This window comes from Vipera ursinii (genome assembly GCF_947247035.1).
Source record: "Vipera ursinii genome assembly, chromosome: 2".
Taxonomy (NCBI): Eukaryota; Metazoa; Chordata; class Lepidosauria; order Squamata; family Viperidae; genus Vipera; species Vipera ursinii.
In genome coordinates this window covers 150,285,812-150,305,783 of record NC_139513.1, presented here as the reverse complement: position 1 = coordinate 150,305,783, position 19,972 = coordinate 150,285,812, and the positions used below count along the sequence as shown (strand labels likewise).

Here is a 19,972-nt window from a genome sequence, read left to right as displayed (position 1 = left end):
ACTAGGATTTACACACAGCAAATCTTCCGATCTGATTATCTCCAGCAATCACATAAGAGGTCGGCTTTAAACTCTTTGCCTTGGTGATAAAACAGCCACTTTGATTCATAATAATATACTAACAGCAGAGGATACTGTAAACTTACCTGTCCACAGCCGGGAGCACTGCACACAAACGGCCTGTCGTCTCCCATATTTTTCTACAGTTGAGCTGCAAAGGGGAAAAAAAAAAGGGATGGAGGAAGGAGGGGAAAAATAATTAGGTTAGCTAAAGATGAATTTTAAGTCGGAATATCAAAAGCGTAGCACTTTTTAGGAGTGCAGTTCATCGATATGAATGACATGCTTGAACAGACCACCTGGGGCAAGGAGGTGGGGACAAGGAAAGACAATGGGAATTCTAGGGGGAATAGATACATACTGAGCAGCAAGGTCTGCCTGGCTCCCAGTTTGGGCCCGAAGTACTTCTACAAAAATGTGCAACACAGACAGCGGGACGTAAGCCACACACACTGCAGTAACGCAACTGTTATTTAGAATCACTGAATCATAGAGTTGGAAGGGGCCAAGGAGGTCTGATTCCAATCCCCTGCTCAGTATTGTACAGGAATGCAGATTAAAATATTCCAGACAGATAGATGACGGTCCAGTTTCCTGAATTCATCCAGTTAAGAGGCAACTCAGCAGCTCTCTGAGAAATTGTCTCTCTGTTCCAGTTTTTACCATTGGGAAGTTTTTTTTCTTAACACTTTAGCTATCCCCAATAGTGAAGTAGAGGAAAAACTCAGATCCTTGAAAACATCTGGACCACGGATACTATGTACATTCTGATATTTCAAGTAGTCTACACTCCTTCCAGAGTGAGAAAAATGTTGTTTAGGAATCACAGAAAGTTTCAGTATTTCAAGAAACAGACATACTGCACAACTTAGCAAAATCTCAGTTCTGCTTTAGACTACACTCAGGTTGCTTTTCAGGCCTTAATCTTCAATCCTGGCCACAGAATGAAGATAGCTGGATTATGAAATACCATGCATTATTCTTCTGAAGGTAGGCAGTCTTGGTTTTTGTGATCGCCACAGCACAGATAAACACACATATTTATAAGGTGACTGTACAATACACAACACTCTATCTCCAAGCTATGGAGAAATAAATTCAATTCTACGCAATGCGGAATCAGTATTTTTAATATGAGAGAACTACAAATCTGTAATTAGTTAACAGGATTGTAGGAATGAAGCTCCATTTTCTCAAAGCAGTAATCTTAGCTCCCTGATGGTAAAACTGCAAGAGTGATGACAAAAATGATCTGTCATCTGACACCGTAAAAGAATTTAAAATATCAGTCCTGTTATACTACATGTAAAACTATTCTTAGTAACAAGAAGTGGAATCAAAAGAAGTCTCTACTATGCAAATTTTAAAAATGATCATTCCTCCATCCCACCCAGCTTTTTAACAGTGAAACCACTATAATGAAATTGCTATTATTTCTTCAGAGGAATACGGTTTTTGACTTACAGCCAGTTTTTAGTGACCGTTTGAAGTTACAATGGTACTGAAAAAAGTGACTTGCAACCAGACCTTGCACTTAAGGAATCCTAGCGTTCCCACGGCCGCTCGATCAAAACCCTGGTGCTTGTCAATCGGCCTGCATTTACGGTTGTTGCGGCATCCTCGGATCATGTGATCACTCTCGATGACCTTCCCAAAATCAATGGGGGAAATTGGATTAACTGCATGACTCATTTAGTAACTGCTGTGATATGCTTAACAGCTGTAGCAAAAAAAGATCATAAAATCGGACACAACTCACTCGCCTAGTGACAGAAGTTCTAGTCCCAATTGTGGTTTTTAAGTCTAGGACTACTCGTAGTTACAGAGACTCAGTTTGCTGTAGACATCAAGCTAGAAATTAGGAGAACTTGAGTTGTAGTCCTACCTTAAGGGCAAAGCAAGCTGAGTGACCTTGGGGAGTTACCTTCTCTCAGCCTTAGGAAGGAGACAGTGGCAGACCACTTGAAACCACTTCTGAAAATCGCTTAACATTGGATTTGCTTAACAACCGCAAGATTCACATAACAATTACAGTGATTCATTTAACAACTCATTCATTTAACAATTAATTTAACATTTAACAAACGTGGCAAGAAAAGATAAGGTAAGGTAAGGTAACTTTTATTGTCATTTGTTTTACTGTGGGCACAACGGCACACATCAAAAATGAAATTTAGTTGCCCGCTCTCAAAATGAAACACGTACATGACCCACACCTAAAAGTTGTAAAATGACAACCACCTTGCTTAGCAACAAAAATTCTCTTCCCAATTGTGGTCATAAGTTGAAGACTAGTTGTACTATAACTGTTCATGAACTTTCCATATATTTTCCTAACTTAAGAAGTTACGTTTGTTGGAAACTGTTGATTGCTAAATCAGAATCCTATCTTCAGCAAGTGCAGTTTCAAATGCACCTAATTTAAATGCACATTATTTTTTGTATCTGAGCGTATATAACTACATCTGCCTGCAAACTATTTTTTGTAATGTTCATGCTGACTGCATCAGGTGATAATGTTCTCAATCCTCCAAAAAATAGGTCTGAGAAAAAGAAATCACGATTGGAATAATCTGTATCCTGTAATGATATTTCTTTTTAAGCAATCTGTGATGTTCAATGGAAATTGCAAAGTAGGATTAATTGCAGATTTGAGGAAGTTTTTTTTTTTTTTTACAAATTATTGATCAAACTACGGTACTTAAAATGATGAAGTGGATCACAATGCATAACTGAAATTTTTACCACAGGCAAATAATCTGGAATTTGTCTTTACACATTTTAATACATGTGCTATATTTGTAACTTTAAAATATCGTCTTGTGAATTTAGAAGAATTATATTTCACTACTATTTTATACTATTTTAATACACTTTGATTATGAGCCATCAAATCAGTGCTAACCTTTAGTAACCACAAAGACAGATCTTCTCCAGGAAAAGTTAATATACTTACTGGTCATTTATTATAGATTTACTCTTTTGGGTTAGAGTACTACATGCATTGCATTTTTTATTCTGTCTGATTTCTGTTGACTTACTGGAATGGTCCAATAAATTGCAGCCTTAAAGAATAATCTATAGTGACTGAAATTTTCCAAATCTCTAACAGACACAGAACACACATTTTGTTGTTGTTGTTAGCTGCGAAGTCGTGTCCGACCCATCGCGACCCTATGGACAACATTCCTCCAGGCCTTCCTGTCTTCTACCATCTTCTGGAGTCCATTTAAGCTCACACCTACTGCTTCAGTGACTCCATCCAGCCACCTCATTCTCTGTCGTCCCCTTCTTCTATTGCCCTCGATCTTTCCCAGCATTAGGCTCTTCTCCAGTGAGTCCTTCCTTCTCATTAGGTGGCCAAAGTATTTGAGTTTTAGCTTCAGGATCTGGCCTTCTAAAGAGCAGTTAGGATTGATCTCCTCTAGGACTGACCGGTTTGATCGCCTTGCAGTCCAAGGGACTCGCAGGAGTCTTCTCCAGCACCATAGTTCAAAGGCCTCAATTCTTTGGCGCTCAGCCTTTCTTATGGTCCAACTTTCACTGCCATACATTGCAACTGGGAAGACCATAGCCTTGACTATACGCACTTTTGTTGACAGGGTGATGTCTCTGCTTTTTAGTGTGCTGTCTAGATTTGCCATGGCTTTCCTCCCCAGGAGCAAGCGTCTTTTAATTTCTTGGCTACAGTCCCCATCTGCAGTGATCTTGGAGCCCAGGAAAATAAAATCTGTCACTACCTCCATTTCTTCCCCATCTATTTGCCAAGAATTGAGAGGGCCAGATGCCATGATCTTGGTTTTCTTAATGTTAAGTTTCAACCCAAGTTTTGCACTCTCCTTCTTCACCCGCAACAAGAGGCTCTTTAGTTCTTCTTCACTTTCTGCCATTAGAGTGGTATCATCTGCGTATCTTAGGTTGTTGATATTTCTTCCGGCAATCTTAATTCCAACTTTTGATTCATCTAGCCCTGCCTTTCTCATGATGTGCTCTGCATATAGGTTAAATAGGCAGGGCGACAGTATACAGCCTTGCCGGACTCCTTTCCCAATTTTGAACCAATCAGTGGTTCCGTGTCCAGTTCTCACTGTTGCTTCTTGACCCGCATATAGGTTTCTCAAGAGACAAATAAGATGGTCTGGTACTCCCATCTCTTTAAGAACTTGCCACAGTTTGTTATGATCCACACAATCAAAGGCTTTAGCATAGTCAATGAAGCAGAAGTAGATGTTTTTCTGGAACTCCCTAGCTTTTTCCATGATCCAGCGTATGTTGGCAATTTGATCTCTAGTTCCTCTGCCTCTTCGAAATCCTGCCTGTACTTCTGGTAGTTCTCGATCCACATACTGCTGAAGTCTAGCTTGTAGGATTTTAAGCATGACTTTACTAGCATGAGAAATGAGTGCAATGGTGCGATAGTTTGAACATTCTTTGGCACTGCCTTTCTTTGGAATTGGAATGTAAACTGATCTTTTCCAATCCTGTGGCCACTGTTGAGTTTTCCAAATTTGCTGGCAAATTGAGTGTAGCACTTTTACTGCACTGTCTTTTAAGATTTTGAATAGCTCAGCTGGAATACTGTCACCTCCACTAGCTTTGTTGTTGCTCAGCTTTTCTAAGGCCCACTTCACCTCACATTCTAGGATGTCTGGCTCGAGGTCAGTGACCACCTCATTGTGATTATCTGGGACATTAAGCTCATTCTTGTATAGTTCTTCTGTGTAATTTTGCCACCTCTTCTTAATCTCTTCTGCCTCTGTTAGGTCCCTGCCATTTTGGTCCTTTATCATGCCCATTTTTGCATGAAACGTTCCCTTCATCTCTCCAATTTTCTTGAAAAGATCTCTGGTCTTTTGAGGCTAAATAACACATTTTGTTATTTAGCCTCAAAATTAATTTCATACTAAAAAATTGAAATTTGCTATTTACTCCCTAGTATATTGGGAAAATAGTTTCAACTCCTAGTCCTTTTCAGCATGGAACTCAAACACATATCCTTTACACTGAATGGAACTCCAACCAATTTGCGCCAAGAATTCTCAAAATATGAAATAGCATCTTCTAAAATAGCTTTCCATTATAGATGTGTTCTAATTCTTTTCCCAAATTTTCTAACAGGCATCCTGGCTATCATACTGAAAATGCTAGGCTAGAAAAATATATATGGTAGTTGTAGAGTCTATTTGTTTTGTCAAGTGCTTTGCTTAATCCAGGATTTAAAGTAGGGACAATATTTATTGGGATGTTTATTCCATCCAATTTCTTGCTTTCTCACATGTTCAGTAAGTTGCATGCATACAGTGGGACAAAAAAGTATTTAGTCAGCCACCAATTGTGCAAGTTCTCCCACTTAAAAAGATGAGAGAGGCCTGTAAGTTTCATCATAGGTATACCTCAACTATGAGAGACAAAATGGGGGGAAAGAATCCAGGAAATCACATTGTAGGATTTCTAATGAATTTATTTGCAAATTATGGTGGAAAATAAAAATTTGGTCAATAACAAAAGTTCATCTCAATACTTTGTTATATACACTTTGTTGGCAATGACAGAGGTCAAACGTTTTCTGTAAGTCTTTACAAGGTTTGCACACACTGTTGCTGGTATTTTGGCCCATTCCTCCATGCAGATCTCCTCTAGAGCAGTGATGTTTTGGGGCTGTCGCTGGGCAACACGGACTTTCAACTTCCTCCAAAGGTTTTCTATGGGGTTGAGATCTGGAGACTGGCTAGGCCACTCCAGGACCTTGAAATGCTTCTTACAAAGCCACTCCTTCGTTGCCCGGGCGGTGTGTTTGGGATCATTGTCATGCTGAAAGACCCAGCCACGTTTCATCTTCAATGCCCTTGCTGATGGAAGGAGGTTTTCACTCAAAATCTCACGATACATGGCCCCATTCATTCTTTCCTTTACATGGATCAGTCGTCCTGGTCCCTTTGCAGAAAAACAGCCCCAAAGCATGATGTTTCCACCCCCATGCTTCACAGTAGGTATGGTGTTCTTTGGATGCAACTCAGCACTTTCTCCTCCAAACACGACGAGTTGAGTTTTTACCAAAAAGTTCTACTTTGGTTTCATCTGACTATATGACATTCTCCCAATCCTGTTCTGGATCATCCAAATGCTCTCTAGCAAACTTCAGACGGGCCCGGACATGTACTGGCTTAAGCAGGGGGACACGTCTGGCACTGCAGGATTTGAGTCCCTGGCGGGGTAGTGTGTTACTGATGGTAGCCTTTATTACTTTGGTCCCAGCTCTCTGCAGGTCATTCACTAGGTCCCCCCGTGTGGTTCTGGGATTTTTGCTCACCGTTCTTGTGATCATTTTGACCCCACGGGGTGAGATCTTGCGTGGAGCCCCAGAACGAGGGAGATTATCAGTGGTTTTGTATGTCTTCCATTTTCTAATAATTGCTCCCACAGTTGATTTCTTCACACCAAGCTGCTTGCCTATTGCAAATTCAGTCTTACCAGCATGGTACAGGTCTACAATTTTGTTTCTGGTGTCCTTCGACAGCTCTTTGGTCTTGGCCATAGTGGAGTTTGGAGTGTGACTGTTTGAGGTTGTGGACTGGTGTCTTTTATACTGATAACAAGTTCAACCAGGTGCTATTCATACAGGTAACGAGTGGAGGACAGAGGAGCCTCTTAAAGAAGAAGTTACAGGTCTGTGAGAGCCAGAAATCTTGCTTGTTTGAAGGTGACCAAATACTTATTTTACCGAGGAATGTACGAATTAATTCGTTAGAAATCCTACAATGTCATTTCCTGGATTCTTTCCCCCCATTTTGTCTCTCATAGTTGAGGTATACCTATGATGAAAATTACAGGCCTCTCTCATCTTTTTAAGTGGGAGAACTTGCACAATTGGTGGCCGACTAAATACTTTTTTGTCCCACTGTACATCAGTGAAAAACCATTACTGTTATTTTAAATTGTTCAGCATTGCAACTTTCAATATAAAGTTTTCCGATATGAAGCCATGCTAAAGTTGTTATTAAAATAAATAGCTAAAGTTAAAACGGAAGAATGTGCAAAAAAAAAGAAAACCCACAAATCTCTTTTTTTTTTTAAAAAAACTGTTTAGACTTGGTTTCACTTGGTTTTTGAAATCTTCATAGTTCTTCGCTACTTCCAGATCAAATGGGAAAGCATATGCCCAATTTATAGAGGGACAAATCAGGGAGGTTACAAAAGTCACAAAGACAAAGCCCAAATTTGGAGGTTACATTACCTGTTGCTCAGTAAGATCTTGGCAAGAGAGAAACAAGGATAGATTCCGACACTGACCAAGGGAAAAATGGCAAGAGAGGCCGTTTTCCCTTCTATTGCCAGGATTGTGCCATTCCCATGACAAATTTGCTCATGGCCCAATTCCATGACCAAGCAATATAACCAAGGGCTATCAGATTGATCTGGTAGAGACACAGATCTAAGAATGCAATAATCAGGTTTTGGAAGTCGGAAAGCAAGAGCTAATAAACCAGCTTTCAAGTGCTACAAGATTTTTCTTACAGAGGTGGGTAGGGAAGGCCACATTCAAATCATTTTGCTTTAATAGCCCACTCAGTTCATTATGGCAATTACATCTCAGGTACAAAACAGATTTAAATCCCTAGTAGCTGACTACAGGTAGCCCTTGACTTAGGACCACAATTGAGCCCAAAATTTATATCGCTAACTGAAACATGTGTTAAGTGAGTTTGCCCCGTTTTATGACTTTTCCTGCCACTGTTGTTACGTGAATCATTGCAGTTGTTGTTAGTAACACAGCTGTTAAGTAAATCTTGCTTCCCCATTGACTTTGCTTGTGAGAAGTTTACAAAATGTGACCCCAAGCTACTGCAGCCATCCTAAACATGAGCCAGTTGCCAAGCACCTGAATTTTGAACATGTGACCCTGGGGATGCTGCAACAGTCACAGGTGTGAAAAACAGTCATAGGTCACTTTTTCCAGTGCTGTTGTAACTTTGCATGGTCACTAAATGAACTGTTATGGTCACTAAATGAACTGTTAAAATCTGTATCAGGATTTGTACGATAAGAATAGCCTCCGGGCCATATTCTCACAATACCGCATTTCAAATTGCAACCTTTGAAATAGTAAGCTGAGCAGTAGGATGGATACCATCCAGATGAATGAACACAAAGTGCACAGAATATCAGCCGTTATGTCAGCCTATTATTTCAAAGGTCTCCTGAAAAAAACAACAACAACACAGCTTTAACTGGCCTCCTAATGTGCCAGTAGGATTTCTGGGGAAGGGAATTCTGCAAAGAGTCCCACCTCACAAAAAGCTCCATTTCCTTGCACAGCAGCAAAGGTTTAGTTTGTCCATGTTTGTGCTGTAAGATATCTGCAAAGGGCAGCAGCTGGTGCCATGCTATAAATATAGCTCCTAAATCCACACTCATCACAGTTACCATACATCACAACAGCCAGACCTAAAGCAAAATATATTCCCTTCTAATAAAAATGCACACCTGTGCTGCATGGTACAAGATACCCCATATATATATATATATATATATATATATATATATATACACACATACATATACATACACACACACACATACATACATATATTTTCTCGTTTCCAACTCTAGGGGACGGTGCTCAACTCCGTTTCAAAGCCGAAGAGCCAGCGCTTGTCCGAGGACGTCTCCGTGGTCATGTGGCTGGCATGACTAGACGCCAAAGGCGCACGGAACGCTGTTACCTTCCCACCGTAGTGGTCCCTATTTTTCTACTTGCATTTTTTACATGCCTTCGAACTGCTAGGTTGGCAGAAGCTGGGACAAGTAACAGGCGCTCACTCTGTTACGCGGCACTCGGGATTCGACCCGCCAAACTGCCGACCTTCTGATCGACAAGCTCAGTGTCCTAATGCACTGAGCCACCGCCACCGTATCCAAATTGTAAAAATACGTCCCAATCATTTTTTTCTGAGAGATCAATCCCATGGAGGAGGAGAGGCTGACAGCTAGCCATTAACCTAGTTGTTACCCACTGGAGCTAAAAGGGAAGCAACATTCAAATCTGGATTTTCCCAAGCAGAGTCCAGCACTGTATTACTATACTGTAGCACACTGTTGTGAATATTAGGAGAAGTCTACCTCACCAGTTTCACAAACAGGAAGTGGTACATTATTTCATCATGTGGGAGTATTATATCTCTATACTGAGGAAGTACAAATATAAAACTAAGCAGAAAAGAGTAAAACAGTTAGCTTGTTCGGAGGAGGTAAGTCATATGTTAAGATAGACTCTTTGAATATTTACAGAGATCACAAATTGCACCTTGACAGTAATGTACTTCGATACACAATTGATTCAGGAAACTACACTTGACTATTAAAAGTTTTTTTTAAACTCACAAAATTATCATGAGGCTCAATAAAAACTGAAGGCAAAAATAAGATGAATCAGGAATAGTAGTATATCTACTCTATCTTCAGTAATTGTATTTTATTTTTCATCCAATGGATTTTAGAATCTCCTTCCTTTCTACATTCCTTTTGCTCTCACGCACTTTTCTGAAAGCAGCAATACCATTTGTACAACACAGGTATTGTGCTACACTGTCCTTTCCTTTCATATGCTGCAATTTTAGTTGCGCTTTCTTATAAATGTTTGTGAGGCTATGTTCAAGTGCATAAGCTTCTATTCAGGGAGTCAAAACTTCTAATGTTAACATGATTGTTAGAAGCATGGGCTGAGAAAATCAATTTCCTTTTGCTTCTTTATACAACAGTGTGCTTCTACATGGGTGTGCTAAAATGAGAAGACTTGTATCACATGCACCAAGACTATCGGACTTTTGTGCCAACACTGTATTTAAATATGAAGCAGGAGAACTAACATATTTGGATTCCCACCAGCAGAGTAGTTTAAATGGCTCCACAGACAAAATCATCGCTTTTTTTTGTCATGTGGTAATTTTCAATTCCAATGTGAAACAAAAAACAGTGTGTTGAATGTACTATGCTGCTTTTTCAACACTAGTGGTAGAGGCAAAGCTAGAAGATCCTGAACATGCTTCAGATGGAGGACACAGTTCCATGTTACCCCTTTCAGGTAGTCCACATAAGAAGCACAGCTATGAATACCAATTCTATTATTAACAGAATCTTGCAGGATTGAAATTGTTCCTCCTCTTGTTTCCTTTTACTCTCTGGAAATCTAGGAAGTTTCCCCTTCTTGAAACATTTCTCGTGTGTCTTGCCTCTCCTTCTGCAGACTGAGATTATTATTAGTATTTATTAAATTTATTTATCCCTTATCTTGCCACAAGGCAACTCTGGGAGGCTTACAAAGTTAAAACCAATAATGCAAATATATATATATATAATATATATACACACACACACACACACACACATACATATACATGTGTGTGTGTATGCATGTGTGTGTGTGTGTATATCCTTGGTGGAGCAGTGGGCTAATGCCTCCTTAAGTAACACCAGCTGCCTGCAATTAGTGCAGGTTCGCGTCCCACCAGGCTCAAGGTTGACTCAGCCTTCCATCCTTCCGAGGTAGGTAAAATGAGGACCCAGATTGTTGGGGGCAATAAGCTGACTTTGTAATAATGCCGCTTGGGGTGTGTGTGAAAGCCCTAATAAGCAGGCATATACATAGAATGAAGGCTACTGCTAAGCTTGTAAGCCGCCCTGAGTCTTCGGAGAAGGGCGGGATATAAATGGAATTAAAATAAATAAAATAAAATAAATACACACACACACACACACACACACACACAAAGATGGAGAGGAAGGGGAAAAGGTTCCCTTTACATTACAATCCACTATCCCCAAGGTCATTCTCACATACCATTACACTCCACTCTTGCAGTTTCAGAATGGAAAGACACAAGGAAAGCACAAAAGGACCCAGATTGTTGGGGGCAATTAAGCTGGCTTTGTAATAATGCCGCTTGGGGGTGTGTGTGAAAGCCCTAATAAGCAGGCATATACATAGAATGAAGGCTACTGCTAATCTTCTAAGCCGCCCTGAGTCTTCGGAGAAGGGCGGGATATAAATGGAATTAAAATAAAAAATAAAAATAAAAATAAAAACAGTGTGCTTAAGGAAGGTACGAGTATGGAAATATATGGAATTACAAATACTTGGCTGTTGAAACTGCAGTAGAAAGATGACTTTCCTAGCAATTTTCCTTCAGCAGGGCCAGGATACTTTACAACAGAATATATCACAGCTGTTCCTGACGATGAGAGAGTCTCTGGCCCTTGCTAAGAAATATTTCTGGTAGCACATTTTCTAAAGGGGGCATGGAGGTGAAGTGCTTTTATAAAGGAGGAAGAGAAGTTCATGTGGCAACCTTACAGATATCTCCCAAGGAGACTTTATTTATTAATTTATTTGCCCGTAATAAATAAATTACTCTTAGTGAATTACAAAATCATCCATTATGCTAAAGCATCAATGGCATAATATAGAATAGATGACATGGGCGGCACACAAATCTAATGAATAAATAAAATATAAATAAAATTATATACAAAATAAATGGTAGAATAATAAAAAAAATGAAACCCCAAAATAAGTAGATGACAATAATCACAATTCAAACACTTTTATAAATGCTTCTATCCTGAACAGTTTATAAATTGTTAATAAAGTAGGAGTTGATGAATAGGGAGAAAAGAGAGTGCAAAGAGTGGTGAGGAAGGCCGAAAAGATCCTTGGCATTTCCCTCCCTCCCATCCAGGACGTAGCACAGAAGAGCTGTTTGAACAGGGTCCATAAGATTATCTGGGACACTACTCATCCTCTTCACGACCTGTTTTCCTTGTTCCCTTCTGGGAGGAGGCTCCGTGGTATCCGCAGCTGAACATCCAGATTCAGTCACAGTTTCGTTCCATACAGCATTAACCTTGTGAACTCTCAAGCTTCCTCTTTCCGTTATGTATTCAAGATGGACAGTGAATAATATTTATATGTTACTTATATGTAAGGGTGTAGGTCAATACATATGTTGTATATAGTATGTTTAAATGTGTGTTATGTACACGTACACTTTGAGAGCAACTAAATTTCATTTTTAATGTGTGCCATTGTGCCCACAGTAAAAAAAATGACAATAAAGGTTATCTATCTAAAATGACAAAAGAGAAGCCGTTCCTATGAGCCACCATTCCATCTACTTTGTGAAAATGATGAAGTGGAAAGTTTGGTAATGAATGGATGGAGTAAAGGTTCTCTAGGGACATTTGTGTTAAGACAGGTTTCTTGGAGAAAATGATCCTTGAAATATCTTCCAGCCAAGCCATGTAGGGCATTAAAGGTCCAAACCAGCACTCTGAAATTCACTTGGAAGCCATTAAGTATCCAATGCAAGACTTGAACACAAGTATAATGGTCTAGTTGAAGCTTCCAGGTGGTTTACAAAGGCAGTTCCACGTAGACCACGTTGCAATGATCCCAAGCAAGTGGCAATGAGAGTATGAATCACTGTTGCAAAGTCCTAACATTTGCGATAAGGGCAACTGGTACACTAGCTAGAGCTGAGCAAAGGCCTCTTGGCCATGGCTTCCATCTATCCATCGAGCAGTAGCTGCTGAAATCAGGAGTACCCCGCACTGTGATCCTGTTTCTTCAAACTTCCCAGGCACCAGACAATGGATCAAGATATTGAGAGTGTGCTTCATCTGGTATGGGAGTAACAACTGTACAACTCGGCATCATTAACATATTGTATCCTAAACAACGGATGACCTCCTGCAGCTTCATGTAGTTATTAAAAACCTGGGGAGAGAAAACTAATTTCTGCAACATTTCAGAGAATCTGCCTTAATTTTCTCCTGTCCGTTGACTAGAACTCTCTAGGAACACAACGGAACTTTAAAACAGTTCTCTGCATGTAGTCCAGAAGGCTACCATGATGGATAACGTCAAAAGCTGCTGAAAGGCCCCAAAGTGCAAGAAATGAACCATTTCCCCCACACAGGTCATAATCAAGGTCATCTTCTATAGGAACAACCAATCATATCTTAGTTCCATTGTTGTTGTTGTTGTTGTTAGCTGCGAAGTCGTGTCCGACCCATCGCGACCCTATGGACAACGTTCCTCCAGGCCTCCCTGTCCTCTACCATCTTCTGAATCCTGGTTGAAAAGGAATATGATTCCTTTAAGGTGCTCTACGGCTGCATATTGACTGTAGTCTCAATAGCCTTTCTCCAGAAGAGCAGTTTAGAGCCTGGGCAATCCTTATCAGATGCGAAAAGCAGTGACGTAGCGTGGGGGGTACAGGGGGGGCCGGCCACACCAGATGCAACATCTGGGGGGGGCGCTCGCACTGAGCTGCTCAGGGAGCCCCAAGGGCTGCACAGAGTCGGCTTGGCTCCGCTCTCAAGCTGCTCTTTCTTGCAAAGCGAAACGAGTCCGGCAGGTGAGATGGGCAGCCACATAAACTGAATAAAATAAATAGAAGCGCCCAACTCTCCGCCCAGGCTCAGGCCAACCGCAAGCGCCCCGCAAGGCTTCGCCAAGCGAAGACGGACTCGCCGGCCAGCCGGCCGGCCTAGCTTCATGCGCATGCATGGTTTTATTTAGCGGGGCTCACGTGCGAGCTTGAATGCAGCCGCCCAGCCGCCCTCGAGGGACCCGGAAGCATCCCGCATGTGCGCGACTCTTCTTGGAAAGTCTACGCCGCTGTGGGGCGCATCTTTTCGGCGGTGCCGTGACGTCACTTGCCTTGCCCCGGGTGCTGACAACCCACGCTACGCCACTGGCAAAAAGGAGAGCCTCTTGAAAGAGAGGGTGCATCACAGCCTCTTTTAAGACTAGTAGTATCAGTCTCCTGCAATCAGGCACTAATTCAAGAACACAAGTGACCAGAGACACTAAAACAACACCCTATTTATTTCCTTTTGTTAAAGTTCACAGGCCAGAAGCAGTCCTAGATAATGTGGTCGGACTCTCCCTAGTTATCAAAATGGCCTCAAGATTTCTGTGAATCTGAGAATTTATAAGCAAATTGCTGTGCCAGCGATTCAGAATGGCTAGGTGGGAGATCTACCACTTCGGGTTTTTTTTGGCATAGAGCACTCTTACCTCTGACATTTCTTTAGCAAGTTAGCAACTGGTACCACGTCAACAGTCAAGGGATGACTTATTCAAAGATTTTGAATGAGGCATGGATAGGGCTTAGCCTATTAGCTGAAAGTTCCTTAACAGATTAAAAAAAAAGGCAGTGGTTGGTCTTAATCAGTGCTTTTTTTGTAAAAGAAAAAGGTGCCGGAACTCACACATGCCTACTCTACAAGGTTCCATCCAAAAAAGGTGCCGGAACTCCGTTCTGAGTGTTCTATGAGAAAAAAAGCCCTGGTCTTAATAGCGAGGCCTATCATAGAAATCTTCCTTTTTTTTTTCTTTAGAAATATTCTGGTGATAAGATTGAAGAAGGGACTGACAGTTGTCTATGGAGGATGGTAAGTTTTTGGTATTGTATTACAGGCTTACAAGGTGGCCCCACCCAATCTCCAATCTAGATGCTTTTATTCATTTATTCCAACTTCTACATCCACCCAAATCAAGCAAGTGTCTCTGGGCAGCAAACAATCATAAAATAGTTAAACACAATTACAATATATTACTCTTGCAATTTGATTTGGTTGGGAAGCCCCAAAATGGGGGTTCCTGATCTCTCTCCTTCCCCCATGGGAGGTGGGTGAACATGGGTGTGGGTCTGTTCTAAAGGGGCTGTGGCCTGACGTAAAGACTTCCCAAGGGACATCTGGGGAATAGCAGACCAGACTAGGCTTCAGTGAGGAGAAAAAAGCATTAAACTAATCCTTAAAACTTGAAAGACTAAGTTTAAAATTCCAGTAAACCCAATGTTTGGAGACTATGTCACATTTCAAATTTTAAAAACTGGGATAAAAAAAAGATTCCTGAGCTGGAATGGGGCCCCGGGCTAATTATGTGTCCTAGAGAACATCATGCTCATAAGCAGTTTGTTTACATATTCAGGAGATGATGCAGAGGCTGAAGCAAAGAAGATACACATACCTTTCATAAGGCTTTCATTAGGCTCTTGACTTATTTTCCTTTTCTCCCTGATGAAATAATCTTGCAAATTATAGTTGAAATAGTCATCTCAGGTTTTTCCCATAATTGATTGCATTCTAAAGATGGATTACACACACACACACACACACAAAAATCAGCGACAATACCCAAACATAAGAGTTCACTCAATCAGCACCTTAAAAAAAAATTGATAGCAAAATTGATTAGTGAGCCTTGGCAAACTAGACCACATTCTGAGATTTGCAGAATACATAAAAAAGTAACTATAGTAGCATCCCCACCCCATAGGACTCAAATAAAAACTGAACACCTTTAAAGGCTCAACACTTCTTAATCTATATTTGTCATCCATTTGAGAAGAAACACGATCCTCTGCCTATTTATATTGAGAATTGTCCTTGCGTGTTTTCACAACTGTCTGTGCACATGTCTCCCATCAATTGGTCGACAAAGACCACATTTCATCCATCAAAAATTCAGTCAAAAGGATGCTTCCCACAAGTATATTTTATGTATTGATGGTGGATGTTTGTTGATTCATAGTATTTATATACCACACAAATATATATGTTTATATATAAAATAGTATATACGTAGATATATGTATAATATGAAATAAAGCATTGTAATTTGCCTCTATCTTACATTCAAGAACTATTTTACATTCAGGAATTGAGCCTAGGCACTATCAACATCAGAAAGAGATAGGTTGATAGATGAACAAAACCGATGAGAAGAAAAATCTGAGGAACTGACCCGTCAGCCATTCCTAGTATTCGCCTTTCAGCTTGTCACCATTTTAGGAAGACAAACTCCAACAAAGTCCAGCACGCTGCACTTCAAAAAATATTTTCAAAAAGAAGCCAAAGATAAGGTTTCAGTACGGTTTCAACCCAATGTCACATCTTACCATAAGGAAAATGAATGCTTTATTCCAATAAAAACAAATGTGAAAATGAGGACAATTTTCAGTTGTGAAGAATGAAATGAACTTCCAACTGCTGCCTCACTACGGGCCAAGACATGACCCAAAGATCCCTCATGAAGCCGATCTTTGGAAGAGCAGCTTTCCAGCTAGCAAGAGCAACTGGTGTGCAGAGCAGAATTTCCCACTTACTATATAGGACCTTAAGGTGCATTCCAAATGGTTGCCGGTTGTCAGGAATCCCATTTAAAACTTCAAGTTCATGTATTTCCATCCATCAGATCCTGTGTTTCTTAATATAGATTTTAATAACAGTTAAAGGGAAAATGTTATAAATGCCTCTTTCAAGTATCTTCCCCTGCCTCGGGCAAGAGACTGCTAACTACTTTGCATGCCTGAAATAAACAAAGATCTATGTCTAAAAAGCAGCTTCATTTCTCATGCTCAGTAACAAAAGCCACTCTTGACTAGTACCTGTATACGGTAATTAGTTTTAGTTTCCCCAGCGTTTAAATTGGGAGACATCTTGTGTAACAACAGATTTAAGGAGCTGCTCTTTGCCAACATGGGCGCTTGCTAGAACTGCAATCCATGTCCCAGAGTTTCCTGTAATTTCTTACTGACATGATAAATGTAACCAGATTACCAGAATAGATATATAATGAAGACTATTTTTCTGCCCAGTGCTGATGAGGAAGAGGATTTACAGTAGTCTGAGGCATTCACACAAGCATTCTTTCTCTCTAGTGTTCCCACACTTCTGACCCACCCGATAAAATACAACCCTAAGTCAACTTTAATATGCCTTAAAGAACTTTTTGTTTTTTTGAGAATCATGTTTCGTGTAAAGGCATATTTTATCATACCTCCATTACTTTAGGTCTATTGGTTGATGTCAGCCATCACAGATATTCTCTTCTCCACCAATGAATGTATCTATATGACACACAGGTAAATGTATGAACATGCATGTATATTTCAACCAGTCCAAAAAAGGGCAGGGGAAAAACAAACGTTAATTGAATCAATAACCACTTATTAAAACTAATTGTCTGCAAAGGTATCTCATTTACATTTTTTTTCTTCAATTTATTTTTCTTTCATTTTTTGTTTTTATGGCGTAAGTCTGAAGACAAAGGGCTTTCTCACCTCTGTTATTTGTAAGGCATGCTGGGAGTTTGGGAGGCTAAAACTCTAGTACAGGGGTAGGCAACCTTGGCTCTTTTATGACTCGTGGACGTCAACTCCCAGAATTCCTGAGCCAGCTGGCTCAAGAATTCTGGGAGTTGACGTCCACGAGTCACAAAACAGCCAAGGTTGCCTACCCCTGCGTCTAGTATAAGCAAGCTACAGAGCCATGATACCAATAAATTAGTCCAATATGTGTTGTAAATTTTACCCAAACTTCAAGGCACAACAAACAGGTTTCATAAAAGTACACAAAGTAAAATGCCAAGATGACCACTCAATGTACTAAAATTAAGGTTGTATGTCAATGGGCACTTTCTTACTATGTCACATGCTACAGGATGTGCTTCTGTAAGAAAAAAAATCTAAGTCAACATCCTGGAAAACCATACAGTTCCCAACAAACCAAATAAAGCAGTGGTTACAATAAGTCATTAAAAAGAACCCTTAGTTCTTTGCTTTCAAGAACAACTCATCTTGCCGGAGCAGCAAAATCTCCCTAGCTAAAAAAGTGAAAGAAAGGAAATCTGTGCTCTGAAACTGTTCCAAAAGCACATCGCTCCTTGACAAGGTTTCAGAGGAAACACATTCCTCCCATGCTCACTGAACTTTCTGATGTAGGCTGGAGAATGTATTGACCAGAAGTAGCTAAATGGAGAGGAATCCTCACGCTTTCCACTACTAAAGAAGGTGGTTGTTAAATGAGTTGTGCCTGATTTTATGATGTGTTTTTTTTTGCCCCAGCTGTTAAGCAAATCATGGCAGTTGCTAAATGAGAGTTGTAAGTGTGAGGACTGGTTGTAGGTCAGTTTTTCCAGCGCTATTATAACTTCAAAGAGTTGATAAATGAATGATTGAGAGCCCAGGACTGCTTGTACTAATGCCAACATACAGAAACAAAATGGAAAATACGTAAGAGACTATAAGTGCACAGAAAAACATGAGCAGCTACAATATAGAATACCACAGTTGGAAGGGACATTGGGGGGTCTTCTAGTCCAGAGGTACCCAACCTTTCGGGTACCAGGGACCAGTTCTGTGGAGAGAGGTTTTTTTCACGGTCTGGAGGGTGTATGGTTTTGTGTGCTGCCTGAATCCCTCAGATGGGGCTTTGCTTGTTTGTGCAGACCAGTTGCTGGCACGGCACGGCCTAGTACTAGTCCACGGCCTGGGGCTTGGGGACCCCTGTTCTAGTCCAATCCCCAACTCAAGCAGGAGACCTTATACCATTCTGGACAAATGACTGTCCAATCTCTTCTTAAAAACCTCCAGTGATGGAGCAACCATAACTTCTGAAGGCAACCCGTTCCACTGATTAATTATTCTGTCAGGAAATTTCTTCTCAGTTGTAGGTTGGAACTCTTCTTGATAAGCTTCCAACTTGTCTTGCCCTTGCAGGTTTTGGAGAATAGATCGACCCCACCTCTCTGTGACAACCCCTCAAATATCAGAACATGGCTATCATCACCCCTAGTCCTTCCCTTTGTTACACTAGATCACACATGTCAAGCTCACGATGTCACGTGACGTCGCGCAAAGTATTGGGACGATTTTGCCATTGCCGGCAATTGGGTGGGCGTGGCTTCCGGGACGGCAGTTTGACACCCCTGCACTAGATATTCCCAGTTTCTCCAATAGTTCAGCGTATAGTTTACCCTCCAGCCCCCTAATCATCTTTGTGACTCTTCTTTGCACTCTTTCTAGAGCAGGGATGTCAAACTCGCAACATCACATGATGTGTCGCGACATATCACAACTTTTTTCCCATTGCCGGCAATGGGGTGGGCACGGTTTTGGTGTGATGCATCTGGCCCTTGGGCCGGCAGTTTGGCATGCCTGTTCTAGAGTCTCAACATCTTTTTTGTATTGAGGTGACAAAACTGGATGCAGCGGAAGCCCACAGCTCTGCTCCTAAATCTCACTACTGGCAGTTAATGTACCAGAACTGCATGGGTAAAACACAAAAGGCTGTAATTAGAGTGGAGAACTACAGAAGCACTTGCTCTCTTGTGTAAAACCTGGCTTTTGTCTCTTTCCTATAACTCCCCAAGAGTTATTCAAGGAATTTCCAGAAGAATAAATTTGGAAAAAAAAGAGGAAAGGGATGAGAAATCCCTGCTACTTATAATAGGGATCTAAGAAAATTATTTTCAGTATACATACAAGCATTTTGTTACAAAGTCTTCAAAATCTAAGTCTTAGTATTCCTGTAACCCAGTCAGAGATTCTAAATTGTTCTAAAGGTTGACCAGAATTTGAATTTGAGATCAAAACCATTCTTGTCATTTCTAAAATGTTCTGCAAACATTCTAAAAAATATTGTTTGTCAGCATAAGGATTCGTTTCTATTTTTTAGCAGACTGATGCTAGCACAGATCTGCCAATTTAAGCTATAAAATTCCCAAACAGAAAAATTAGCAAGAAATCAGTATCTATTTCTTTAAAAACCTACGTCAGGTTATGATGGTCACTATACACAATACAGCAATATTTTCTAGAAATATTTTAATATTCTTCATTAAAATGCAGCACAACTAAAAAGGATGTTGGCATGAGAAGGATTACAGTAAAGAGTAAGACAATAATTATAAAGATTTAAAAGCAAAAAACCTTTTTCGTAAAGTTTGCATAAACTATATATCAGTGGTGGCGAACCTATGGTACGGGTGCCAGAGGCGGCACTCAGAGCCCTCTCTGTGGGCACCCGGGCCACGCCCCGGAGGTGGCAACTGTCCCTCTTC

The 19,972-nt window shown here is 40.6% G+C and overlaps 1 protein-coding gene across 2 annotated transcripts in view; it reads right to left on the bottom strand.

The window, feature by feature from the left end:
- The window catches only part of ATF7 (activating transcription factor 7), a 112,726-nt gene that overhangs the window by 76,623 nt on the left and 16,131 nt on the right, over positions 1 to 19,972 (bottom strand). Inside the window, exons 2-3 of one of the 2 annotated variants that reach the window (XM_083353674.1) lie at positions 15,098 to 15,213; positions 147 to 211 (exon numbers count right to left, since the gene is read on the bottom strand). In XM_083353674.1, coding sequence (XP_083209800.1) covers positions 147 to 194 — 48 coding nt within the window. In that variant the 5' untranslated portion in view covers positions 195 to 211; positions 15,098 to 15,213. The remainder of the gene's footprint in view (positions 1 to 146; positions 212 to 15,097; positions 15,214 to 19,972) is intronic. The other variant, XM_083353675.1, reaches the window with a different exon arrangement.